General features: G+C 45.9%; 1 protein-coding gene across 1 annotated transcript in view; it reads right to left on the bottom strand.

The window, feature by feature from the left end:
- Positions 1-1038: 1038 nt before the first annotated feature.
- The window catches only part of LOC136573448 (vomeronasal type-2 receptor 26-like), a 69863-nt gene continuing 43202 nt past the window's right edge, over positions 1039-27699 (bottom strand). Inside the window, exon 5 of the mRNA XM_066574737.1 lies at positions 1039-1943. Within this exon, the coding sequence (XP_066430834.1) occupies positions 1039-1943 (905 nt within the window). The remainder of the gene's footprint in view (positions 1944-27699) is intronic.

Genomic DNA, 27699 nt, shown 5'->3' with positions numbered 1-27699 from the left:
AGGAAGAGAGGCGAGCCTGCACGGGGAAGGGGAGGGGAAATGGGAGATGGCCTGGTGAGGTCGGCAAATTTGCGCCGGCCTCACCAGGCCATATGAATGGGCACACAAATGTTTGATTTGTGCACCCGTTCACCAGTTTTTTCGCCCCCAACGTAGCGAATATCGACTGGCCGTGAAAACGGCCAGCCGATATCCGCTCGTGTGAAAGCAGCCTTAACCAGCATTGAACTAGAAAGGGTGAAAAGGGATGACAGCATCTAAGGATATGGATAACATGGTATGGGGATGAAGTCAATGTTATTTTACAGCATATAGACTTACCCCACTGTTTTAAAAAAACAGACTGTTGCAGAGAAGACATATTACAACGTGGAATGATTAAAGCAAATTTATTTACAAGGGCGCTGCCATTCCCAGATCTAATATGCTGAACTTGTTACATAATGCAACTCAAAGCCAAAGCCAGGCAAAAAAAAAAAAAATTTATATATATATATATATATATATATATATATATATATATATATATATATATATATATATATATATATATATATATATATATATATATATATATATATATATATAAATAAGGGTGAAAGCCCTCACTGACTGACTGACTGACTCAACCGCTGACTGACTGACGCCTACTAAATACATAAAATTTCCCATGTAAAGAACACATTAACACCTGTATCAAAAAACTCAGGCGAAGCCAGGTATATCAGCTTGTACATATAGAAATATTATATGATGTTCGTATATAAATTCTAGTCACTGTATCACTCCAATGTGGGAAATGAATAACTGCTGTGTCAGGAGAATTTTGATAAATTATAGGGTGGGACCATCACTACTTCAGCAATGGGCTGATGAGCTGTACTTAAGGGTGGGACCACCTGCACTACTACAGAGAGGAGGGAGAGGTTGGCAATATATGATAGGTGGATTAGCACCGGTCACTTTTCTGGAAGTGGGTGGTTTGACGAGATATGTACACGCTGTACTACTCTATTATCAGTGGGTAATATTTTGTCATTACTGTCTTTTCCCCAGCAAATCAGTTTTTCTATTCATTTCAGAATTGAACAAAATAATATAACATTTTGGGAAAAACACACAACCTAAAAGTCCAGCGCTGGATGCCATTACTGCAAATATCTCCACCAACACCATATATTTCCCTCTGGTGCTCAGATAAGCCAGGATCATGGAGATCCAGACACTGCAGAATAGCAGCATGCTGAAAGTGATGTACTTGGCCTCATTAAAACTGTCCGGTAATGTCTTCACCATGAAAGCCAGAACAAAGCTCACCACTGCCAGGAGTCCCATATAACCCAACATGAAGTAGAAGCAGATATTTGATCCTTCATTACACTGAATGATGATCTTCCCAGGATAAGACTGAGTGTCCAGTTCCTGGAATGGGGGAGAAATAGACAACCAGATAACACAGGTGACAACTTGTATAGATGAACACAACAACACTGTGGTATAGGGTAGTTTCACACTCAACAATTTTCTCCAGGGGCTTCCAGGCTTGGTGGACTTAAAAACAACACAAACCATAACAGTCTTGGCGAGAAGTGAAGAGATGGCTACTGAGAAAAAAATCCCAAAACTGGTTTCACGTAATCCACACGTTAAGTCACTGGGACAACCAAGAAACAAAAAGATGGAGAGGAAGCTGAGGATGATGGAGACCAGGAGGAGATAACTCAGGTTCCGGTTATTAGCTTTAACAATAGGAGTATTTCGGTAGGAGATAAATATTCCAAATATGAAGGCAGTCACAAGACATCCGAAGACTGAGACGCCAGAAAATACAGAAGCCATTGTATCATTCTGGTAAGAGATGAATTCCAGGACTTTGGGCAGGCATCGGTCTCTCTTCTCATTTGTCCATTCATCACTTTGGCATTTATTACAGTTCTCAGCATCTGTAGGAATATTTTATAACACATTAAATGTTACATCTATCATATCAATCCAAGGGGTCCTTTACACGGGCGTAGGTGTTTTTACGTGCGCCCACCGGCGCTGCAAAAATGCGTGAGGGGGTGCACAGATCTGCCGTTTGTGCGCTCCTTCAGATGGCCCGGGACCAGTGCACATACGTCGAAGCTGGATTGCCGTCAGGCAAGGGAAGACAGTTTAGCTCAGCTAAACTGCCATCGCCTTTTCCACGCCCTTGCTGGCTTTCTGCTAGAGAGGGGGGCGGGACGGGATGAGAGCTACCGTACTAAGCTTTTGCCCCCTATCCATCCCTTGCCGGCTGTTTGGAATTGGAGGGGGCAGGACTGGACGGAACTTAGCAACTAGTCCCCCTCCCATTGAAAACAGCCAAAATGCACTATCTTTGCCGGCTGGGCACTTTAACTGGCGGAGAATTGAACATGAAAATGGTGGCCAATATATGCTTATGTGAATAAAGCCTAACAATGCTGAAACTACCATTCCACAGGAGAACAACTGCTTTGGGGTTGTGACGTCTTTGGTGAGGAAGTGGACCCCATTAAAACTATTAGAGCTTGTTTCTGCTGTTAGCGGTCTGTCTTTGAATAAAAGCAATCAGCTGATTAGCCGTAGCAAAGGGCACCAACATTTTCAAGATACCTGGGTGTAGCTAAGGGCTCTGGGGGTCAGATGCAAAAGTTGAGCTCGGGCCCTCTCCTCTTCCTGTAGCCATACCTACCTCAACCGTGCTGCGTGCAGCTGCACAACAAATTTAAATACATGATCTAATCATATGGCATAAGCTTTCCCAACATGACTCATTTCCTGAGCAGCTTAAAAAGTTATTTGCAGCCCTTCAGGCTGTTTTCATGTTTTTTGTTGCATTTTTGAACCGCAATTAAAAAACACAACAAAAAACGGCATGCAATATTCAAAAACTACATACATTTTTAAGAAACTGCATACACTATTAGAAACTGCATGTGAACTTAAACCATACCGCATGCAGGTTTTCGATGCAGTTTTTAATTGTGTAGAAACCCAAGTTATACTAGCATGGTCCATATCTCTGTATAAAGGGAGGAGCATGACTTATACCAGTTGTGCATATATAATTATATATGGGAGATATATGGGAGATACCCAGGTTATAAGATGACAATTAGTAAGTGACAATGGGGGCAGAACTGTGAAATCTGGAAGCCCCTAGCCTCAGACTGGCACATGGGTGGTGAATATGGATTCAGTTGTTCTATCTCAGCAACAAAGGCAGCTGAGCAGTTCGGCAACTGTATCCACGACTAAGCAGCCCTATTTAAGACCCACTCTATTCACCCCCACATGGGGAGGGGGCTAGTGAAGGTGCCCTAAACATAGTCTGCCTCTCTCTTCCCTGACTAGAGTACCACATTCAGAGGGGTCACCACCTTGTGGTCGTATAAGAAAAGTGAACTTTGGATCATGGAACATTCAAACACTATTGGACAATGTGGACAATAAATGCCCTGAGCACAGAACTGCTATTGTAGCAAGGGAACAGAGGTAATTTAACATCGATATAGCAGGTTTCAGGGGGCCCGAGATCAGGAGAGGGACAGCTGAATGAAGAAAAAGGACGCTACACCTTCTTTTGCGAGGGTCTGCCTGAACAAAAACAAAGAATACACAGAGTTGGCTTTGCAGTTAAAAACGACCTGGTGAAGTGTCTGTCTGAAACACCCATCGACATCAATGAACGACTCTAGACTAGACACTCCAAATTAACCTTGCCAAAAGCCAACATGCAGCTATCATAAGTGCCTATGCACCAACATTAGATGCTGACAAAGACATCAGGGAAAAATTTTACTGTCAACTGGACACCATTTCATTCCGCCGAGGACGTCGGCCTCTGCACACGCCCTCAGCAATCGTGGGCATAAAGCGGATTCCGATGCTAGTACAGCAGTGAAAGTCTCATTAATGCAGTAACACTCCTCTTGTTTTGCCCAAACCAGTATCTCAGATAACTGTGGTAACGCGAGAGAAAATACATTTTGCCCAGTGCTGATCCCCTGACCCCAAGCAGGAGGAGGAGGTGGCATTTTAAGGCCAAAAAATCATGACCAGGACCCGCTATAGTCTGTGTGGGAAGTATGTGAGCGGGCCCTGGGTCAGACTTGGTCCCAGCCTTCACCTTGTGTGAGCCGAGATGCCCTGAGTTACATAGCAATGGGAAATCCATGTGTCCCCACACAGATAGCTCAATACCGCAGGGGGTAGTCTTTGAGTTCCTTGGGCTCGCCTATGCTGTCAGTGCACAAAGATGGTATTACACAGGAAGAAATCAGAGTGCCCAAAAATGGGAGAGTTTCACCCCGCCAAGGACCTTGGCCTTGGCCCACATTTCTGCCTTAGTCAGTCAGTGTATTTGTGCTAGATAGTTAAAACACCGCAATGGGATGTCTTTCTGCACCCATAGTATAGGCAGGCCCCTATAACATTCCTGTAGCAAAGTATAGGCAGACCCCAGTAACATTTCTGTAGCAGAAGTATAGGCAGACCCTAGTAACATGTCTGTAGTAGTAGTATAGGCAGACCCCAGTTACATTTCTGTAGTAAAAGTATAGGCAGACCCCTGTAACATTTCTGTAGTAAAAGTATAGGCAGACCCCAGTAACATTTCTGTAGTAAAAGTATAGGCAGACCCCTGTAACATTTCTGTGGTAAAAGTATAGGCAGACCCCATGTAACATTTATGTAGCCAGAGTATAGGCAGACCCCTGTAACATTTATGTAGCAGAAGTATAGGTAGACCCCCTGTAGCATTTCTGTAGTAGAAGTATAGGCAGACCCCTGTAGCATTTCTGTTGCAGAAGTATAGGCAGACCCCAGTAACATTTCTGTAGTAAAAGTATAGGCAGACCCCTGTAACATTTCTGTAGTAAAAGTATAAGAAGACCCCAGTAACATTTATGTAGTAAAAGTATAGGCAGATCCCTGTAACATTTCTGCAGCAGAAGTATAGGCAGACCCCTGTAACATTTCTGTAGCAGAAGTATAGGCAAACCCCTGTAACATTTCTGTAGTAAACGTATAGGTAGACCCCTGTAACATTTCTGTAGCAGAAGTATGGGCAGACCCCTATAACATTTATGTTGCAGAAGTATCGGCAGACCCCAGTAACATTTCTGTAGTAAAAGTATAGGTAGACCCCTGTAACATTTCTGTAGTAAAAGTATAGGCAGACCCCTGTATCATTTCTGTAGTAAACTTATAGGCAGACCCCTGTAACATTTCTATAGTAAAAGTATAGGCAGACCCCTGTAACATTTCTGTAGCAAGAGTATAGGCGAACCCCTGAAACATTGGTGTACCATGAGTGTAGGCGAAAGCTGGAAAAAGATAAGTTAGATAACAGTATAGGCGAGGGCCAGAAAAATTGGTGTACCAAGAGTACAAGTGTACCCCTGAAAAATTACTCCACCGCGAGGGCAGGTGAAACCTATAAACATTTTTTAAAGATACAGCTCGCTGCTACCTAATTTGTAACAGACCCTGGAGGCAGCCCTGTGAAAAAAATTGGTTTCTGTTAAAGTATCAATACTTTTGAAACTTTGAAAAATTGTAAAAAAATTATAAGCAGAGCCTTTTGGGCCACAGAAAAATTGGCACTTCAGCGTGATGACGTGCTGCTTTATTTTTGTAACCCAATAGTTGTATGGAGCAGATACATCACAGAGGACGGTGGTACGATCGGCTACGTATTCCCTCACCATTTTTTTACAGTGCTTCCTCCGACTCAGGCTTGACTAGGGAGTGGTGACACAGTCTTGCTGGGGAGCCATAAAGCTGGCAAAGGCCTTGGAGAGGGTTCCCCTGCCTGCGCTGGACATGCTGCCTGATCCCCGCACCTCCCCTGCTAGTTGGCACTCAGAACTTCTTCTTCTGCCACTAGCGCTGTCAGATGGGATGTTTAGAATCACTTTTTCCACCAGGGCCCTGTGGTATTAGATCACTCTTCGACCACTTTCCTTTTCGGGAATGAGAGTGGAAAGGTTATACCTTGGGTCGAGAAGGGTGTACACCCAGTAATCTGTGTTGGCCAGAATGCGTCTAACGCGAGGGTCACGAGAAAGGCAGCCTAACGTGAAGTCAGCCATGTGTGCCAGGGTGCCAGCACGCAACACATCGCTGTCCTCACTAGGAAGATCACTTTAAAGATCCTCCTCCTCCTCCTACTCCTCTTCAGCCCATACACGCTGAACAGATGAGAGGCATGCAGCATGGGTACCCTCTGCAGTGTGCCCAGCTGTCTCTTCCCCTTCCTCCTCCTCTTCCTCCTCCAAAATGTGCTGAGATATAGACATGAGGGTGGTCTGGCTATCAAGCGAAATACTGTCATCCCCCATCTCCTGTTCCAACCGCAAAGCGTTGGCCTTTATGCTTTGCAGCGAACTTCTCAGCAGGCAAAGCAGCGGGATGGTAACTCTAATGATTGCCACATCACTGCTCACCATTTGGGTTGACTCCTCAAAGTTTCCGAGGACCTGGCAGATGTCTGCCATCCAGGCCCACTCCTCAGTAAAGAATTGGGGAGGCTGATTACCACTACGCCGCCCATGTTGCAGCTGGTATTCCACTATTGCTCTACGCTGCTCGTACAGCCTGGCAAACATGTGCAGCGTAGAATTCCAGCGTGTGGGCACGTCGCACAGCGGTCGGTGCTCTGGCAGCTGAAACCGATGTTGCAGGGTCCTCAGGGTGGCAGCGTCCATGGTGGACTTGCGGGAATCTACGCAGATGCAGTGCACCTTGCCGAGCAGGTCAGACAAGTTGGGGTAGTTTTAAAGAAACCGCTGAACCACCAAATTGAAGACGTGGGCCAGGCATGGCACATTTGTGAGGCTGCCGAGCTGCAGAGCCGCCACCAGGTTACGGTCGTTGTCACACACGACCATGCCCGGTTGGAGGCTCAGCCGCGAAAGCCAGAGGTCGGTCTGCTCTGTCAGACCCTGTAACAGTTCAGGGGCCGTGTGCCTCTTGTCATCTAAGCTGAGTAGCTTCAGCACGGCCTGCTGACGCTTGCCCACCGCTGTGCTGCCTCGCCGCGTGATACCGACTGCTGGCGACGTGCTCACACTTTTTAATTGAAAGGTAGAGGTGGCAGAGGAGGAGGAGGAGGGGGAGGGTTTGGAGGAGGTAGCATAAAAGACTGCAGATACCAGCACCGAGGTAGGACGTGAGTGGTCCCAGGCTCTGACTCGGTCCCAGCCTTCATTAAATTCACCCAATGTGCCGTCAGGGAGATATAGTGGCCCTGCCCGCTAGTACTTGTCCACGTGTCCATGGTTAAGTGGACCTTCCCAGTAATCGCGTTGGTGAGAGCACGATTTATGTTGTGGGAGACGTGCTGGTGTAGGGCTGGGACGGCACACTGGGAAAAATAGTGGCAACTGGGGACCGAGTAGCGCAGGACCGACGCAACCCCCATGTTTTTGAAAGCTTCCATTTCCACAAGCCTGTACGGCAGCATCTCCAGGCTGATTAATTTGGCAATCTGCACATTTAAAGCTTGTGCAAGCGTTGTGTGTGGCAGCGTATTTGCGCTTTCGCTCCAACGCTTGTGTTAGCCACAGCTGACCGCTGTGCTGAGAGACATTGCTGTATCGTGTGGAGGACAGTGGAGGTAAGGGTGTGGGTGCTGGCCGGGAAGCGCTCGTGCCTGTGTCCTGGGAGGGGAATTGGATTTTTGTAGCAGGTTGGGGCACAGGGGAAGAGGCAGTGGTGTGACGCGGAGGCGGTGAACGGCCTTCGTCCCTCCTTGTGGGGTGCTTGGCCATCATATGCCTGCACATGCTGGTGGTGGTGAGGCTGGTAGTGGTGGCTACCTGGCTGATCTTGGTGCGACACAGGTTGCACACCACTGTTTGTCGGTCGTCCGCGCTCTCACTGAAAAACATCCACACCTTTGAACACCTAGTCCTCTGAACGGAGGTTTGCCGCGAGGTGGTCCTTTGGGAAACAGTTGGGGGATTATTCGCTCTGGCCCTGCCTCTCCCCCTGGCCACCTCCCTGCCTCTTCCAACCTGTCCTGCTGCTACACTTGTCTACCCCTCTGAAGCTCTGTCCTCAGTAGGCTTAGCAAACCAGGTGGGGTCAGTCCCTCGGACTTATTGCCCTTACTACTACCTCACTGACAGACAACTGTGTCTCATCATCCTCCTCACGCACAAAAAGCTCTTGAGACAACTGCCGGAAGTCACCAGCCTCATCACCCAGACTCCGGAAACTTTCCAAAGGTTGGGCATCGGTCACGACAAACTCCTCAGATGGGAGAGGAACCATTTTTTTCCACTCATGGCAGGGACCAGAGAGCAGTTACTGGGAGTCTGTCTGCTCAGAATATGTCATTTTCATGGAGTGAGGAAGCTGGGAGGAAGGAGGAGCAGCAGCTAGAGGATTCAGAGTTGCAGTCCCTAAGCCGGGAGTAGTGGACGGCATAGAAGACTGGGTGGTCGATACATTGCTGGATGCATTTTCTGCCATCCACGACAGAACCTGCTCACACTGCTCTGTTTGTAATAAAGGTCTACCACGCGGACCCATAAATTGGGATATGAAGCTCGGAACCCCTGAAACTTGCCTCTCTCCTAATCCCGCAGCAGCCGGCTGTGATTCACCTGGACCAGGAACTCGGCCTGGGCCCACATCCTCGCTTGGACGTCCGCGTCCACGTCCTTGACCCTTACCCCTACTCCTCATCATGGGGATTAAGAATAGAGCAGGGCCCAAATAAATTACTCCACTGTACAGCACTGACAACTGTGGCTTAATTCACCGCACACAGAGACTTGTAAATAGCGGAGGCTCTATGCTGTGACTTGAAAAAAGTAACCCTCTGTCTTGCGCTGATACTTAGGGGTAATTTACCGCTCGCAGAGACTTGTAGATAATAGAGGTTGTGTGGTGTGGGAGAAGACTCTGAAGCCAGTGGATAGTGCTGGTAACTGCGGCTATCTCAACCACACCAAGGAAAGGGTATTGTGAGACGCTGTGCACAGCGGTAGAGCTGAAATACTTTGCAGTGGCCCCAGTAATATTACAGTACTGTTTAGCGGTGAGACCTCTGTCTAATTCACTGCAGACAGAGAACGGTATAAATGAGGTAGTTAGCCACCGGTTAGGAATTATTTGAGTGCACTTTCACGGTGAGAGCGGTATTGTACGGCACTGCAGCCTGAAAAAACTATTACTGAAAGGTTGCAAGCAGGCCTAGCTGCGTAACACAAAAATGGAAGCACTACAACTCTCAGCAGGCCCCAACTAAAATGCACACGGTCAGATGTTGCCCAACGAAGGAGCTTTGGGGTTTTTGCATGGATGATATGGACTGCATAGTGTGTATAACATTGCCTATAGAAGTGGCTGTGTCCCAACGCTCTATGTGTAATTCACTGCAGACAGAGAACGGTATAAATGAAGTAGTTCGCAGCAGGCTAGGAATTATTTGAGTGCACTTTCACGGTGAGAGTGGTATTGTACGGCCCTGCAGCCAGAAAAAAGTATCACTGAAAGGCTGCAAACAGGCCTAGCTGAGTAGTACAAAAATGGAAGCACTACAACTCCCAGCAGGCCCCAACTGAAATGCACACGGTCAGATTTCGCCCAACGAAGGAGCTTTCGGGTTTTTGAAGACAGGATCCTACTCTAACATTTTCCCTATATCAGCAGCAGCACTTTCCCTATACTCTGTATAATACACTGCAGACTGAGAAATGGCCTGCACAGCCCGAGATGAAAAAAAAATGGTGCACTACTGCTCCCAGCCAGCCACAATAGTAATGCACACGGTCAGATGTAGCCCTACGAAGGGCCATTGTGGTTCTTGAAGACAGGACCTACGCTAACACTTTCCCTATATCAGCAGCAGCACTTTCCCTAATCTCTCCCAGTGTGTGTCTGAGGCGAGCAGCGGGCGGGACCGCTTTAAGTACTCGGCGGTCACTTGATCTCGCCAGCCACTCACTGCTTGGGGGTGGGATAGGGCTGGCACGTCACAGGAGGAAGTGGTAATGCCTTCCCCGCATGTCTATTGGCTAGAAAATGGCGCTAAACATGCGGGGAAGGAAATGGAATTGACTCGAGTACCGCATAGTGTTCGACTCGAATAACAAGTATCTCGAGTACCCTAATGCTCGAACGAGCATCAAGCTCGGACAAGTGTGCTCGCTCATCTCTACTGAAGACCTTTACGCATCTAATTTCACCCCACTTATTGCAAAAGTGAAGAATATCCTACGCTGTTACGATTTACCCTTTATTTCAGAAAAATATCCTGAAGTCTTATGTTCTCCCCACAATTCTGTATACAATTCGCATGCTTCCCATATATCTCCCCACAAGTCTCTTCAAAACTCTCAGGTCGACTTTCTCCGGATACATTTGGAGACATAGGAGACCAAGGTTGGCTTATAGCCTGATGATAAAGAGAGGCTTGGAGGGCGGAATAGGCCTGCCATTCGTTTATGACCTTTATTTAGTCTCCCAACTTGGCTACTGGATGAAACTGGTCAAGCCTGTGAAAGATAGGCTCCTGTGTCTTCTAGCTGAAAAATCATGCAGAGTCACTCTCCTTGAGGACCTGTGGTTTCCAAAAAAAACATTTATAGATCTGTAGGATTTATCCCTCTTTTGAGGGAATCCTGCGAGGCCTGGGACAGGTTGAGAGAGGACCTAGCACCTAAACCATCCCTGATCACCCCTTTGCGCATGCTTTACAAACTCATGGGCAGTGCATCGGACACCTGCACAGCAAGCTTGTGGTCAGTGTTTGCAGATAGGACTATTAAAGACCTACAACTGCTAGTACATAAGAGCCCGCTGACTGCTTTTCAATCCCTTGTGTCAACTCAAGCTCTCTCTTTCCTACAGTCAGCTCATGTGACCAGAGTGTTTGGGGATTTTCTGGGGACATACAAGTCCACTAGACCCCTCTCCCTAGTCAGTGTTATCTGGGGTCCTCTAGGCGGATGTGTACGCGTACAACCGCCCCTTTTTCTTCTCCTCTCTTTCAGCTCTTCCTTCTCTTTTCAGTTCTTTCCTTGTCCCCCTCTCCCCTCTTCCCTCCAACCCTCTCCCCTTCACCCACTCTGTATTATTTATTTTCAGCACTACTGTTTCTCCTTAGTTCTGTTTCAGGCTGTGTAATACAATTTAGTCCTCTGTCAACAGGATTTAGTATACACATACTCAATTCTATGAATGGGGATCTGTTTCATTCTGGGTTCACCACAGTCTTAGTTGTGTGTCCTATTTTTTCACCATTTGGTGATATCATTACACTGTCAGTCTGTTTCTCATTACGATGTGCATGTTCTAATGTATCTAATGAAAAACTTAAATAAAAATCTGATTAAAAAAAAATCATATACATAAAAATTGCATTATTTAATGTGGTTAGGGTATTGATTATAGGTATGTATATCTTTGATAGCAAATGTATTTTGCGTGTTGTTGCCATTTTTGGTTTCTGCTTCTACTGTATGTTGTAGCCATGGTTTAACATGCACCTATATATTTGTATTGGGATATATTTCAATTGGGTAGTGCTGACCTATTTTATCTTTTTTGTCAAAAATGATAACGAGTTCCAACAACTAATCGATAAGAAAAGGAAAGCCTTCCAAATATGGCAAAGTCACACCAACTGTGTTACTACATGCAAAAGCTGAGGTCCAAAATATGACCAGAGAACTTAAGAACATCTGGTGGACAAAAAAAGGCTGAAGAAATCCTACATTTTGCAAATATTCCTGATGTATGGGATTTCTTTAAAACAACAAAGGTCACCCATGGTCCAGCAAATCATGGAATCCACCCCTGCATTCATTGGATGGAACCAAGCTTCTAAATGACAAAAAAAAAAAAATCAATTGCACTACATTGGAACTTTTCACTAACCTCCAGTCTATCATTCAGGCCGGTAGTGCTACCTCTCACTCTATCTGTTTATTATTTTGTTGTATTTCTGGAAACACTCTGGAGGAATATTGATTTAGGGCTAATAGACTTAGTTACCGGTCATCTGGCCGTGTCATTAGTAACTTATAGTGATCAAGACATAGATATTAGATCTTGATCCTATAGAACTATGACCTGTGCTTTTCTGGGATTATGTGCCAGTTATAGGTCTCCCAGTTACTGTTAACACCAGTTTACTCAATCCTGATTTTGCAGAACTGGGACCTGTGCTGCTCTGGGTCTACGTGCCTAGATTGTGTCAGATACAGGTTCCCCAGCCACTGCTAACATGAGTTTATTCAGTTCTGGTGGTGACAGTTATAAGTCTCCAGTTAACCTATCGAGTCCTGGTGATTGCTCTTATTAGCTTATATGTAATTACCAAAAGTCACCTCAGCTCTATCCCCCTAGTTTTGAGCTGTCAATATCGTGACCTAACATTGACATCACTACTTTAAGGTTCCTGATGAAATGTCGACATCAGACATAGAAACATGTTGAACCAAAATTAAGAACCATTCATGAGGTGCTATTAACCAACCATAGCACTGGAAGCAGAACTAAGAATCACTTATGCGATGCGATTAACCAACCATAGCACTGCGGATAGGCCTCCCCTGTATTTTCACTGGGCAATCCTTTATCCTTAAGTTTAAGGGGGAATGTTCGTTCAACTTATTGGCCAAATGAATAGTTTTCCAAAAAAATCTAGAATCATTTAAAATGATGTAGGATAGTCAAGCACTCTCAATTAGTCCCTCCTGAGCTTGAATTAGGCAACTCTTTATCTTGTCTGTGGGGGAGATTCTTCAATTAATCATCATTTTGAGTGTCACGGCATCCCACCATACCATCTCCCCAATTACTCTGCAGTTGATGGTTGAGGAAAATCTTCCTCGGCCAATACATCTAGCAGAGCTCTTATTAATCTCTGCGGTGATACTGACAGTTCCAATTAGGAATATCGACTTTCTCATATAGCCTTGACAGACATAGCTCTTAATCTAAGAGCAATCTATTTCATACATCTAGCCTAATAATACTTGAAATCTGTTCAAGATCCTTGGAGTCACTTAACTTCAAAGAATCCATACGCTATGAGAGATTCTATGTGTGTGATATTTGTGAGTTTGTTTGTGTAGGCCCGTGAGATTTTAAATAGTATTAATAAAGTATTCTAGTTTTAATGTGTCTATTACTGTGAGGCACTACATTGGAAAGAGCACTATCATAACCTCCTTAACTGCAGTTCTAATGTGGCTAAAGAGGCTCTCTTACAAATCCTGCAACAAGTCAGGGATGAGCTTGCAGCACTGCCTAGCTTGAGGAAAGTCAGCAAAGCCATCAGCAAATTAAAAAATAACAAAGCCAGCTGACCTGATGGGATCCCTGTTGAAATCTCTAAAGAGGGTGGACCTGAGCTGACACAATAACTCCATCAGCTGATTGAAAAAGTGTGAGTGACCAAGAAAATCCCGGCAGACTTTAACGATGCCATTATCATCACCCTTTTTAATAAGGGTGAAAGAACAGGCTGTGGGAACTATCGAGGTATCTCCCTTCTAACTTTTGCTTGAAAAATTCTTCCAAGAATCCTTGCAAACCGACTTCTACCCATTTTAGAAGACATCCTTCCGGAATCCCAAAATGTCTTCCACCCTTCCAGGGGAACAGTGGGTATGATCTTCACAACACGACAGCTCCAAGAAAAATGCAGGAAACAAAATCAACCACTGTACATGGCTTTCATTGACCTTGCAAAGGCATTCAACTCAGTGAATCACAATGCTCTTTGGACCATCCTCCAAAATCAGATGCACTAATAAATTTGTAAACATCCTGCGGCTCCTCATGATGGCAACGGTCTTGGAAAGCAGTGTCTGCCAAAGTGACCTATTTAGGGTGGAGTCAGGGGTCAAACAGTGTTATCTTATTGTTCTAACTTTATTTTCCATCTTCATAACTATGATACTGCCCTTTATTGATGGGAAGCTTCCCACTGGTGTGGAAATCATCTATTGGACAGATGGCAAACTATTTAACCTTAACAAACTAGAAGCCAAATCCAAGGTCACAACAACGTCTCTTACAGAACTCCAATATGTTCATTCAGAATTATCTACAAGCAAGTTCAAACAGCCAACCAAAGTGCTTTATCAGAGGACGCCAACTAATGCTTCTGTAATGCCAGAAATACAGCTTAATGGTGTAATGCTGGAAAATGTTGACCATTTGCACTACCTTGGCAGCCACCTCTCCACAAAAGCTAACATCGACGCCAAAATGCATTATCGTCTTAGCTCTGCGAGTGCAGCTTTCTTCGAATGAAGCAAAGAATGTTTGAGGATCGAGACATCCATAGGGATACCAATATGCTTGTTCATAAAGATATTGTTCTCCCAAACCTGTTATATGCCTGAAAAATAGGATCATCTACAAACATCAGTCTCAACTTCTGGAATGATTCAATCAGCATTGCCTTTGAAAAATCCTGCAAAGCTCTTGGGAAGACAGGCGGACAAATGTCAGCATTCTGGAAGAAGCAAAGACTACCAGCATTGAAGTGATGATCCTTTGCCATCAACTTTGCTGGACTGGTCACATTGTGCGAATACCCAATTACGGTTTCCCAAAGCAATTAGTATACTCTCAACTCAAGAATGGAAAACAGAATGTTGGTGGACAGCAAAAGTTATTTAAAGATGGGCTTAAGGTAACCTTAAAAACTGTGGCATGGACATTAAGAACTGGGAAGCCCTGGCCCTCAAGCATTCAATTCGGGGGTCAGGCAATACCAACAGCACTATAAATTTCAAAGAGGCACAAATGTAGGGAGCGAAAGGGAGAAACATATCAAGAGGAAAGCACATCAAACCAATCCTTCTCGGGGCCGTCTTCCACTTGGAAACCGATGTCCCCTCTGCAAAACAACCTGCAGATCAAAAATGGGTCTCTATAGTCATCTACAGACCCACCGCAAAGCCCTCATACTTGGAAGACAATCATGCTCGGTCACGGGTGATAGCCTATGATGATGACATACAGGAGATACCCAGGTTATACCAGCATGCTCCATATCACTATATGCAGGGAGATTTATAGCTTATACCAGCTCTACATATTAAATTTAAGGGATATCCAGGTTATATCAGCATGGTCTATATTGTTGTATACAAGATATCCTCATCTTATACTATAGTATCTGATATCTGCATAGCAAAGAATTAATACAGGTAAAATGGTGGTTGCCATAAAATTGAACACAAAAATATTCCCTTTTTAAGGGCTAGGAAATGAGACAGCAGCTTGTATGAAAAACGTTTACTAAGCCTGGTCTGAATGTGTATCAATACAAATAAACAAGCTATATTTCCTGAAGAAACTTCCTTGCTGTTTTGGAATCCCACTACAACACAAGTATGGTCCACATCACAATGTACAGAGAGATGTGCATATTATATAGATGTGGGACGGGAGGAGATGGTCAGGTCCCAGGTTGGTCTGGGCTGCTAGGCTGTGGCGGTCATCACAGGAAACCTTCAAAGGTTTAGGAGTGTTCTCAAGGGTAAGGGATCCAGTGCTGGTCTGTGGCAGCCTCTGATGGGCTCGTTCAGGACACATGTACACCTGTCTGCCTTACTGGAGTGGGGCTCACCTGAGCACAGGGGCGCTCTGTCGTAGTGGGGGTGATACAAGCTGTTGGGGCTTGCCTGGTCCTTGCGGTGGAAGGTGGGAGCTCCCCTGAGCATATGGGTGTCTGGTACTGGCTGTCAGGCATCTGCGCTGGTGAGCTGCTGTAGATGGATGAGCTTTGGGTGGAGAGTAGTGGGCCAGTAGTGAGTGAATGACGGGTGGTGTCGCCATGAAGAGAAACTCACCACCGGCTGATGGAGACTCTCGTTGTCTGATGGAGGTTTCCCGGGTGTTCCCTGGTGCTGGGGATGTTGGAAAAGGATTCATGTGAATTCTGGGGATTCCCTTTGGTCACTGGAGCTCCGCAAGAATTGCCAGGAAGGACTCGCTACCGGCTGCTGGAGGTTCCCTGTGTGATTCAACTCTTAACCTCCCTGTCTCCACGTTAGGTCTTTGTCAGGCCCAAACTTGGGAAACCGGAACAAAGACAAAAGCAGAGATACCAACAGAACTTAGACTGCAACTCAGACAGAACTGAGAACAGAGAGACAGATTACATACTCACCGATCGCGAGGGGCAAGATAGACTTCTCTTGCGGTCCCTACTCTAACGAGACAACTCAAATAGCCCCAGGATTCCTGCCTGCAAGCAGGACGATCATTCCTGGTGCTATAGTAGGGTGTTAGTATTATTGCTGAGACTATTGTGCAGTGTCATTATTATTGCTGGTGCTACAGTGGGGAATCACTATTATTGATGGGGCTACTGTTGTGGGTCACTGTTACTGCTGGGGCTACTGTGGACTGTCACTTTTACTGCTACAGCCACAGTTTGGTGTTAATATTATTGCTGGGGCTACAGTGAGATGTCACTATTATTGCTGGGGCTGCTGTGGGGTGTAACTACTATTTCTGGGGCTGCTGTGGGGTGTAACTACTATTGCTGGGGCTACTGTGTGGTGTCACTATTATTGCTGGGGCTACAGTGGGGTGTCACTATTATTGCTGGAGCTACCATGGGGTGTCACTATTATTGCTGGGGAAACAGTAGAGTGACACTATTGCTGCTGGGGCTAATGTGGGTTGTCAATATTATTGCTGGGTCTACAGAGGGGTGTCACTATTATTGCAGGGGGTTACGGTGGGGTTTCACTATTACTGCTGGGGCTACAGTTGGTTGTTACTATTATTGCTGCAGCTACTGTGCGGCCACTATTATTGCTGGTGCTGGTATAGGGAACAATATTACTAGTGAGCCACTATGCACATGGCAGCATACCTCAAACTGACTTAGGGTATGTTTGCACATGGCAGAAATGCTGCAACATTTTCACAGCAGAAATTTCTGCATCTAAAAAAATAGTCAAAATCTGTACAATTGGTGTACAGAAATCAGCTGCATATACACAGTGGTGCTCCCTCTCACCTCTTTCAGGGGCTTCCCACTGTCAGTGCTCCGCAGCTTCCAGTTCCCAGCAGCCTGGTCAGGTGTGATGCTGCTGGTCAGGTGAGGCCACTACAGACCACTAGGAACCGGAAGCTGGGGAGTTCTTACAGCAGAAAGCCTTCAGAGGAGGTGAAAGAAGCGCCACACAGCTGCGGATACGTGGCTGATCACAAGTCAAAATCTTCACCAACGATACAGATTTTAAACAGTTTTTTTGGATGCAGAAATGCTGCAGAATTTCCTCCCTGTCTTTTTTTGAATCGTCCCTGTACTTTTTATAACAATGGAGGTAAAATCACACATGGTGATAAGCCCTGCCTCTGACCACACCCCTATTTCCCACTTTGACCCTGGGATAATCTTGTCACCTTATCCTACCTGTGAGGCTAGCAGTATGGAAGGAGAGAGAAGCACAGCAGGGCCCACGCTACAACTGACAGGCTGTTAGAAAAGCAGAGTTGCATTTGTAAGTTTCCCTTCAGCCTCGCTGTGTGTCATGTTGGTGCTGGAACCACTGGGTAGCATTCGAGGTCACAGGTACAAATGCTGTTTGGCTGGATGTGCCTGTGACCTCAAATGCTACCCAGTGGTCCTGATGCCAACATGACACACCGTGAGGCTGAAAGGAAACTTAGCAAATGAAGTTTTTCACATTATCACTCCTGCATCCTGCTAAACAACCGCAGATTTTACTAACACTAGACCCTCTCCAAGCCTTCAGCCCTGGCGGTTGTCCAGCATATTATAGTTTGCTAAACACACTTCATTGTAACCTGCCAGTACATCTGGCTCAAGGTCCGAGACGGGAAATCCCCAGCTTCCCAATAGGCCAGTCCAAGCCTGGCCTTGTTTGTGACCATGCCCTTAACATCTTCCTGGTATCTATAGCCTTACTCCTGGATTGGTTCAGACCTTGGCCTTCCTCCTGACTACACTCCAGACTCATCCTCTGGTTTGTCTGCCTAGTGTCTGAGGTTTCACTCTAAGCAATGACCCTTTACTAAGTTCCCTTTTTTTACTGTTCTGCCCTCTCTGTAGTGGCTGTCTTACAAATAATGACTATTCTGGAAATATTAACCTGGAGGATAACCATACAGAAAGCTCCATACCCTCTGGGTTATAGATGTCCCTTATACATTGATTAACCTATCATATTGCTTTCACTAATTGCAAAGAAAATCACCTTATATACAACCCATCTATTTACTGTAATCTGGAAATAGACAATCTCATCACCACAATGTTTATCACCTGACAGCTGGGTTGTGGATAACTCCCTCTGTTGTTCCTTTGACATTTAGTCATGGCTAATGCACATGTCTAGTCACTCCGTTTACAGTAGATAGAGGCTCCAATGCATCCACACATTATTCAAGTTACATAACCACGTCTAATGCACTCCTCCCAGTCACATGATCAGAGGAGGCATATATCTATTACTCCCTACCCTATACTCACAGATCAGATTATAATCTGACAAAGTTTAAGCATCATATCTCATAGTCCAGATAAATTACATTCAAGGTTACTAAAGGAGATAGCACCGATAGTTGCTAAACCACTTGATGTAATTTTTTAAATATCCTGGAATCCAGGAGTAGTCCCAGAAGATTGGAGAAGGGCACATGTTGTCTGTATCTTCAATAAAGGGAATGAGGCGGACCCAGGAAACTACAGGCCTGTGAGCCTGACTTGTATACCAAGAAAGATCTTTGAACAAACTATGAAACAGCAGGTTTGCAAGTACTTGGATGAGAATGCAGTAACAAACAAACCATACCAGATCTAATTTCCTTCTATGACAAAATCACTGACTGGGTTCATCAGATGAATTCAGTAGATATAGTTTATATTGACTTTAGTAAAGCATTTCAGAAAAAAACCATCAGATCTGGTTTTAACTGCATCTGGCAGAGCATGATCTCTTGCACGTGTGTATTTATTACACCAAAGACTAGGGTAGAGAAACCTCCCTGGATTTTGTTTGTCTCCACATATAGTTCACTTAGTGGAAGAGCAGCAGGTATCCTTAGATGTTACTGGTAAAAATTGAGGGCACAGGGACAGCAGACATTCTCACAACCTAAGGGCTCTTTCATACGAGCGCATATCAGCTGCCGTTTTCATGGCTGGCCGATACACGCTATGATGTGAGGAGTAAAACTCGTAAAAGGGCACATAAATCTAACATTTATGTGCCCATTCAGAAGGCATGGGGCCTGGCGCATATACCCCAAGGCTGCCATGCCATTGAGCCTTCCCCTTTCCCCGCCGGCTCCCCCCCTCTCTCCTCCCCATCGGCTGATTGCAATAGGAGGGGGTGGGAAGGGTTGAAGCTAAGCGCCGCCCCACCTCCTCCCATCGCTGGCTGCGGACAAGGGGTGGGGAGGGGGCGGGAGCTTAGCTCTGACCCCGTCCCACCCCTCGTCTGCAGCCAGCAATGGAAGGAGGTGGGACAGGCAGCACTTAGCTCCCCCCCCACCCTGCCCAATCCCATTGGAAATAGGCTGGAGGGGAAGAGAGAAGAGGGAGGGAGTTTAGCAGTCATGCTGCTAAACTCCCTCTCACCTCTTTCCTCCAACCACTGTCATTGTCTCCCATAGGAGCCCATGCAACGGACGACATATTCCTGTCCAAAAGATAGTTCCAGAACTATCTTTTGGGCCCAGCGTAAAAACGCCCACCGCTATATTGGCCATCTGGGTGCTTTCACGTCATGGGAATACGGCCATTTAATCTGATGCATTGGATCCGTGAAAATGGCAGGTCGATATACGCTGGTGTGAAAGAGCCTTAAGATTGGAAATTTTCCTTGTTTGGAATGTTCCTGCTGCAATAATTTAATCAATGGAGACAAATGTAATCATCCTTACACAGGGGAGGTTTTCCATATCCGTGGTAAATATACATGTTGGTCTTTCTTTGTGGTGTATTTTACTTCATGTCTATGTGATCTCCTATACGTTGGGGAAACCACCATGGAAATAAAAAGATGATCTCCCGTTTCCTAGACTTTTGTTTGGCTTTGGGGCATTCTATAAGCAAATAAAAGTTTAGGTTTATTGATCACATGCCTAAAAGCCTTAGAGGTGGTGAGCTAATAATCGTGATGCATTATCCCTTAATGGACCTAATTTGGAGTATAATACCACCCCATATCAGTAATTTATATCTGGGTTGTACACTGCAGTGCTTTTAAAATGTCCAGTTTTCTTTTTTTCTTTTGGTATATCAGGTGTTTATTATTTAGGGACTGTTATATGTATTTTAACTTTGTTATTTTTTCACCCCTTTTGCACAGACTCGTGACTATCCTTTTTGATGGTTGGTACATGATTCCATCCTGCTCTTTGTACAAAGAAAAGTTATAGATCATGTTGTTATGATTTGTGTGCCATAAGCCAGGTGTTCACTCGTTTTTCAAAGAAGGTCTGTGCTCTTATGACTTTTTTGCGATTAACCCCTTGAGTGGCACGCCCGGAAATTTTCCGGGACTAGCTCCACTGCTCATAGCGATATAGCCCGGAAGATTTCCGGGCTATGTATCACTATGGGAGCTGCAGAGCACACTGCCACAAGCTGTGGCAGTGTGCTCTGCCTGCACAGTCCCACAGAGAACAAAGCGAGGGCTTTGAGAAGCAGGAAGATATTGCCGATATGCCGGAAATCTCCTGCTTTGTATACAGGTTGCTATAGAGACCATCGGCTTGTCAGAAGCAAACCAATGGTCTCTGTTGCAGGGAGAGCTGGTGCTTGGCTGTCAGAGGACAGCTAGGTACCAGCTCTTACAGCAGAGATCAGAGAAAACCTCCGATCTCTGCTGTGTTAACCCTTTACAGGCTGCAGTCTATGTGACTTCAGCATGTAAAGGGCTGCCACCATGGGACCCCCCCCTCCCCCCCCCAGAATGTGATCAGGGAGTCCTGATGGGTCTCTGTGGAAGTCCCCTAAAGGGACAAAAATAAAAAAAAAAGTTAAAAAAATAAAGTAAAAAATTATTTAAAAAATAAAATAAATAAAATTAAAAACACTTGTCTCCCTTTACTTTGTGAAAAAGTAAAAATAAAATTACACATGTGGTATCCCTGCACCATAATGACCCAGAGAAGGAAGTTAGTACATTATTTAACCGCTTAATGACACGGTCCCTTTTTTCTTCTTTCCCCATTTCTTTTTTTCCTCCCCCGTTTAAAAAAATCATAACTCCTTTATTTTTCCATCAACGTCGCTGTATGAGGGCTTGTTTTTTGCGGAATGAGTTATATTTTTCAATGGTGCCATTTAAAGTACCATATAATGTACTGAAAAACTTTTACAAAAATCTAAGTGGAGTAAAATGAAAGAAAAATGACATTCCACCATCCTTCAGTGCGTTTTGTTTCTACGGCACACAAACTGCAACAAAAATGACCTGATAACTTTATTCTATGGGTCGGTACGATTACTACGATGCCAAATGTGTATACTTCTTTTTACTATAGCACTTGTATTTTTTTTCAAAGACATTTAACTTTTTAAAATTATTTTCTGCTGCATCTCCTGCGCACAATAACTTTTATTTTTCTATCGACGTACTTGAGCAAGGGCTCATTTTTTGCGGGACGTTCTGTAGTTAATGTTGGTACCATTTTGGAATATATACGTATTTTTGATCGCTTTTTATTGCATTTTTTCGGGGAGACAGGGTGACTGAAAATTTCTGGCGTTCTTTATTTTTTCACCGTGGGGGATAAATAATGCACTATTTTGATAGATCAGACATTTACGGACGCGGCGATACCAAATATGTATTTTTCTTTTATGATTTAGATTTTTTTATTATAGATATGGCAAAAGGAGGGTGATTTAACTTGTATTACTTTTTTCCCCCTAATCTCCCTACAAATTTTTTCACAAAAGTTATGCAATACATTATATATACTCAAAAATGATGCCATCAAAAAGTACAGCTTCTCCAGCAAAAAGCAAGCCCTCACATGGCCATGTCCATGGGAAAATGAAAAAAACCTGCCCTGATGGGCACGACAGGGTGGTAAGAAACCCGCCACTCAAGGGGTTAATAAAGCATTGAATTTTATAATCTTATTTGTGGCTCTTGCTATGCTGCACTGATTTTTGTTGTAAAATTAATTTCATAAACATCTAGGCTCATGGGAGATGTACATGCAATCCTTTTGACCTCTGTATGTGAATGAATCAGTCCTGTACTCACTTGCCATTCAAAGGTCATACACTGTTATGGAATAGTTTCCATCTCATATTCCACCCACAGTGTGGTTTGGTGGCTCTAGGGGTTAATTATTAGGTCTAACTAGTTATATCCTTCGTGGGTATAGGGCACATTCTTAATCAAATGTCTTTATACAACATGCTGTTGCTGTGCATAAAGATATATATATACATATATATATATATATATATATATATATATATATATATATATATATATATATATTGTGAGACAGTGACTGACAAAGTGCTGGAGGATGGATACGTGCCACCGAGCGGCCTGGGCTCGGTGGAGGAAGCCAGCATTTCTGTGTCAGTAACGCTAGGTTACTGACACGTTGTAGTTTGGTAAGTGGCTCCAAGCCGCATAGTCCGGGCCGGCTTTCCGGGAGTGGTCAAAGTGAAGGGTGGGATGACCACTCCCACGTACCAGGTGGGGCTGGTACCAGGCCTTATAAAGCCTGGGCCTGCAGGAGCTGAGTGTGTCTGGCTGAGAGCCAGAGAGAGCAGCGTCTGGCTGAGAGCCACAGAGAGCAGCGTCTGGCTGAGAGCCACAGAGTGAGCGTCTGGCTGAGAGCCAGGGAGAGGGCTCTGCAGAGCAAGGAGCCCAGCTAGCCCAGTGTGTGGGCTGTGAGTGAGCCAAAGGCGAGGTTGACAGGGTGACGCCCCTAACCTCAACACCCAGGAGGGTGTGGTGAGACCTCCACAGGTCTGAGGACCGGACTGGCTATGTGACATTCTGACAGTGAGTAGTCAGGAACAAGCATATGTATAGTGAGCGCTCAGACGAGCAGGTGTTTATTTCCGTTTTGGTTTTGTTTCTGCTGCAATAAACCCAGGCAAAGCCTGGACTAAAGAACGTTGTTGCCCGGTGTCACTGTCTCTGGCCGCGGATGCCCACGCTGCTACTGCCCCTAAACGCTAATCCCTCACAATATATATATATATATATATATATATATATATATAGTAGAAAACGGACGGTTGTTGCCATAAATATAGCCCATTTATAATGCTGTCGCAGGGTATGATTCTTGTAATGTTCCCCAGCATATGAAAGGGTGATATAATATAGAGGAAACAACATGGTGAACTTCTTTAGTGATTGATGAATCCCAGAGAAAGTAATTCCTTCATTATGTACCAACAACACAAGACTTTTGGGAGTAAAGGCTAGAGATGAGCGAGCATGCTCATCCGAGCTTGATGCTCTTTCGAGTATTAGCCTGCTCGATGTACTCGTTACTCGAGCCGAGAACCATGCGGTGCTCGAGAAAATTTCACCCTCTCCTCCCCACATGTTTTGTGCCTTTTTTAGCCAACAAACATGCAGGGAAGGCTTTGGCTAGAGTTTGCGGTTAGGCAGGGATTAGAGATGAGCGAGCACCAAAATGCTCGGGTGCTTGTTACTCGAGTCGAACTTTCAGTGATGCTCGAGAGTTCGTTTCGAGTAACGAACCCCATTGAAGTCAATGGGTGACTCGAGCATTTTTGTATATCGCCGATGCTCGCTAAGGTTTTCATTTGTGAAAATCTGCAAAACACAAGAAAGTGATGGAAACGACACAGAAACGAATAGGGCAGGCGAGGAGCTACATTTTGGGCTGTATCTCAAGTTCCCAGGTCCCACTATTAAGCCACAATAGCGGCAAGAGTGAGACCCCGTACGCGGGATGAATTGTCGGGAAGGGCTTAAATATATAAGCCCTTCCCTACAATTCATCCAGAAATGTGTAAACATAAAAAATATATATATACTTACCTGGTCCCGGCAGAACGATGTTAGCCCATTGAATTCAATGGAGCCGGCAATACAGCCGACTCCATTGAAAGCAATGGGCTGCCGGCGATCGCGGGATGAATTGTCGGGAAGGGGTTAAATATATAAGCCCTTCCCTGCAATTCATCCAGAAATGTGTAAAAATAAAAAATATATATATACTTACCTGGTCCCGGCAGACGGAGTTCAGCGCGGCAGGCTGCAGTTCTCCTGAACTGCTCTGAACAGCTGTGAGTAGTATTCAGCAGCCGGGGATTTTAAATCCCTGCCTGCTGAATGAGAGGCCTCTGATTGGTCACAGCCTGACCAATCAGAGGCATCCCTCACTCACACCCATTCATGAATTCATGAATGGGTGAGTGAGGGCTGCCTCTGATTGGCTGTATTGCCGGCTCCATTGAATTCAATGGTCAGTGCTCGTTTAATCGAGACGAGTACCGCATGGTGCTCGTCTCGAGTAACGAGCATCTCGAGCACCCTAATACTCGAACGAGCATCAAGCTCGGACGAGTATGCTCGCTCATCTCTAGCAGGGATCCTTTTTCCAAGAACCCAACAGTCCTTTCTAAGACTACAACTCCTCTCATTGTGTGCATTAGCAGTTTGGCTGACTGGGAGCAATAGTGCGCACCAACCATTCACAAGCATCCCGGCTTAATACTGCATACTGTTACCAGTTTTATGCAGTATACTGCAAGTGGTGTACAGAGACTACATAGGAATTATCAAAACTCATCATTTTTCTTTTTTTGGGGGCGCAAGGTGTACACTACATTCCCGTGTGTGGGTGCTGTCAATTCACGCTATCTAACAACAGTATACACTGTTTAAAAATTTTTGTGGGGGGGCTTAAAGCATACGCTACATTCCCGTGTGTGGGTGCTGTCAATTCCACGCTATCTAACTACAGTATACACAGTTTAAATTATTTTTTGGAGGGCTCAAAGCGTACGCTATATACCCGTGTGTGGGTCCTGTCAATCCACGCTATCTTACAACATTATAGACTGCTTAAATTTGTTTTTTTGGTGCTCAAAGCTTATGCTATATACCCCTGTGTGGGTCTTATCAATCCACACTAGCTAACAACACTATACTCAGTTTACAGTGTATATTTTGGCCTATAAGCGTACGCAAAGTAACTCGCAATTTGCGTAGCATTTTGAGCAAGTGCATTATGCAACATGATGATGACTAGGGGTAAGGGTCGAGGTCGAGAACGTGGACGTCCGAATGAGGGTGTGGGCAGAGGCCAAGGTGAAGTTTGCAGGTCCGCGTGGCAGACCATTATTAAAAGCACAACAGTGCGAGCAGGTGATGACGTGGATAGCAGATAACGCCTCCACTGATTTATCCAACACCCAGTCTTCCATACAGTCCACTCACGCTAGCCAAGGGACTGGATCTCTGAATCCTCAGGCTGCTCCTCTTTCCTCCCAGCCTGGTTAATCCGGCACAGGAGAGATTCTGAATAGGCAGACTCCCAGGAAGTGTTCTCATTCTCAGAAGCGATGTCCTCAGTAAGCTTACCAACCCAGGTCGGGTCAGTCACCTCATTATCCACCAGCTCTTCCTGTGACTCCCCAGTCTGCTTCTCCCTCAGGCTTCATGACCTAACAACTAGAGATGAATGAGCACATTCGGATAAGGCAGTTACTCAAGCGAGCATAGCTCTTCTCGAGTAACTACATTTTCGTCCGAGCAGGCTCAATAGGGAGGCGGGGGGAGAGTGAGAGAAATCTCTCTCCCCCCACGCTACCCCACCACCACCCTCCCAAGCCTGCTCATACAAGAATGCAGTTACTCGAGAAAAGCAATGGATGATGAGGTGTCTGACCCGACCTGGGTTGGTAAGCCTACTGAGGACATCTCTTTTGAGGGTGAGGCAACTGCAGCACCAGAACAGGATGGAAGAGGCAGTGGGGTGGCCAGAGGGAGAGGCAGGGCCAGAGCAACTAATCCCCTTACTGTTGCCCACAGCACCTCCTTGCGGCAAGCTCCCGTGCAGAGGGCTAAGTGTTCGAAGGTATGGAGGTTTTTCAACAGTGATGTGTAACCTGTGCCGAACCAAGATCAGCAGGGGGGCCACCACTTTCAGCCTGACCACCACCAGCATTCGCAGGCATATGATTGCTAAATAGTCGGTGCTATTTTGGGGAGTGTGAGCCCTGCATTTGTATCCCTTTCCTTCACCAACTTCTCCTCGTCGGCTGATTCCATCTCCTGCTGGCAGCTTTTTTGTTCCTCTCCTCCTCTGGCATGAGTTCTGCACTGCTGATCTGCTCTCCCTCCAGGGAGCCGGGAGGTAGAAGGTCATCGGCAGCAATGGCAGCAGCGGTCCCGCGCTGTGAAGAACGACTCCAGTCAAATTTGGAATTTTTCCTCCTGGACATTCTCCCTGCCTGGGATGTTGCTGGGGTGTTTTAACTATTTTTCCTTCCTCTGCTGTAGCTTTATAACGCTGTACAGTGCCCTCACCGAGCAGAGCTCAAACAACAGCAGCCGCCTCAGTGCCTCTCCAAGCCGCGCCGCCAGTTGCGATTATTTCTCATGAGCAAGGAATTCCCAGTAAGTTTGGGTCAAAAGCCTCTAATTGAATAAGTCCCTTCCCTTTGTACACAACGCCCGTCAATACTACCAATTGGATGGTTTAGTGAGGTCCTAGAATCGGCCTGCCGCGGTTGGTAATGGCCAACGGCCCTGCCGCGAAGATGATCAAACTTGACTATCTAGAGGAAGTGAAAGTCGTAACAATGTTTCCGTAGGTGAACCAAGGGAAGGATAATTTCTGAGAATGTGAGGCTGAGGTTCCAGGGAACCCCAAGCCCAGAGGAGCCCTTGTTGACTATGGGAGGTAGTGGCACGGAGGTAGGCTTCAGCATATGTCACAAGGGTCCTGCAGGTATGGTGAAGAGGAGGTGCACGTGGGGTCTAGTTGCCGATGAGGACTCCACATCGCCTTGCTCTCCCCACCGGCTCCCTTTTGTCCCCCTAAAGCTTCTCCTCTCCAGTGCCACGTCTCATCCCTTCAGGCATCGCCCAAGGAAGGCTCCTCCATGAGGGACAGCCAGGGGACACCGACGTGAACCCATGGCTGGCCGGGGGGAGGTGTTTGCACAGTCTGCCCGGCTGCAAAGAAATTGCCCAGTACCAAGGCGTCCGCGCCGTGCCCTCTCCCGTGGCCAGCCTGCCTGCCATCACTGGCATTCCTGGTGCAAGGTAAAGGGGCATCTGGTCGCAGGGTTTAAAGTCTCATTGCCTGCCCGCCAGCACCTGTCCCCCAGCGACGGCGGGGGTGGGAGACGGACGGGCAGGTTGAGCGCCAGGAATTAAAGGGCCCAAGTAAAACACAGACAATGCCAGTGTGTACAGTGCACAACACAACCCTCCAGCTATGGGCCAGCTGTGAAGGTCTCGAGGGTTTAGGTGGTCACCGGGAGGTTGCCCGGATTGGTCTTACTGGGGTCGTCCTTGGCCCTGGTGGTGCGCTGAAAAGATCAAACTTGACTATCTAGAGGAAGTAGAAGTCATAACAAGGTTTCTGTAGGTGAACCAGCAGGAAGGACAGTTACCGAGAAGGCAAGGCCGAGGCTTTAGATTATGTCCCAGGAGTCCTGCAGGTGTCGCCAAGAGGAGGTGTGCATGCTCA

The sequence above is a fragment of the Eleutherodactylus coqui genome, chromosome 7, assembly GCF_035609145.1.
Source record: "Eleutherodactylus coqui strain aEleCoq1 chromosome 7, aEleCoq1.hap1, whole genome shotgun sequence".
Classification (NCBI taxonomy): Eukaryota; Metazoa; Chordata; class Amphibia; order Anura; family Eleutherodactylidae; genus Eleutherodactylus; species Eleutherodactylus coqui.
The sequence above is the reverse complement of the archived record's forward strand: the minus strand, read 5'-3'. Positions and strand labels throughout refer to the sequence as shown.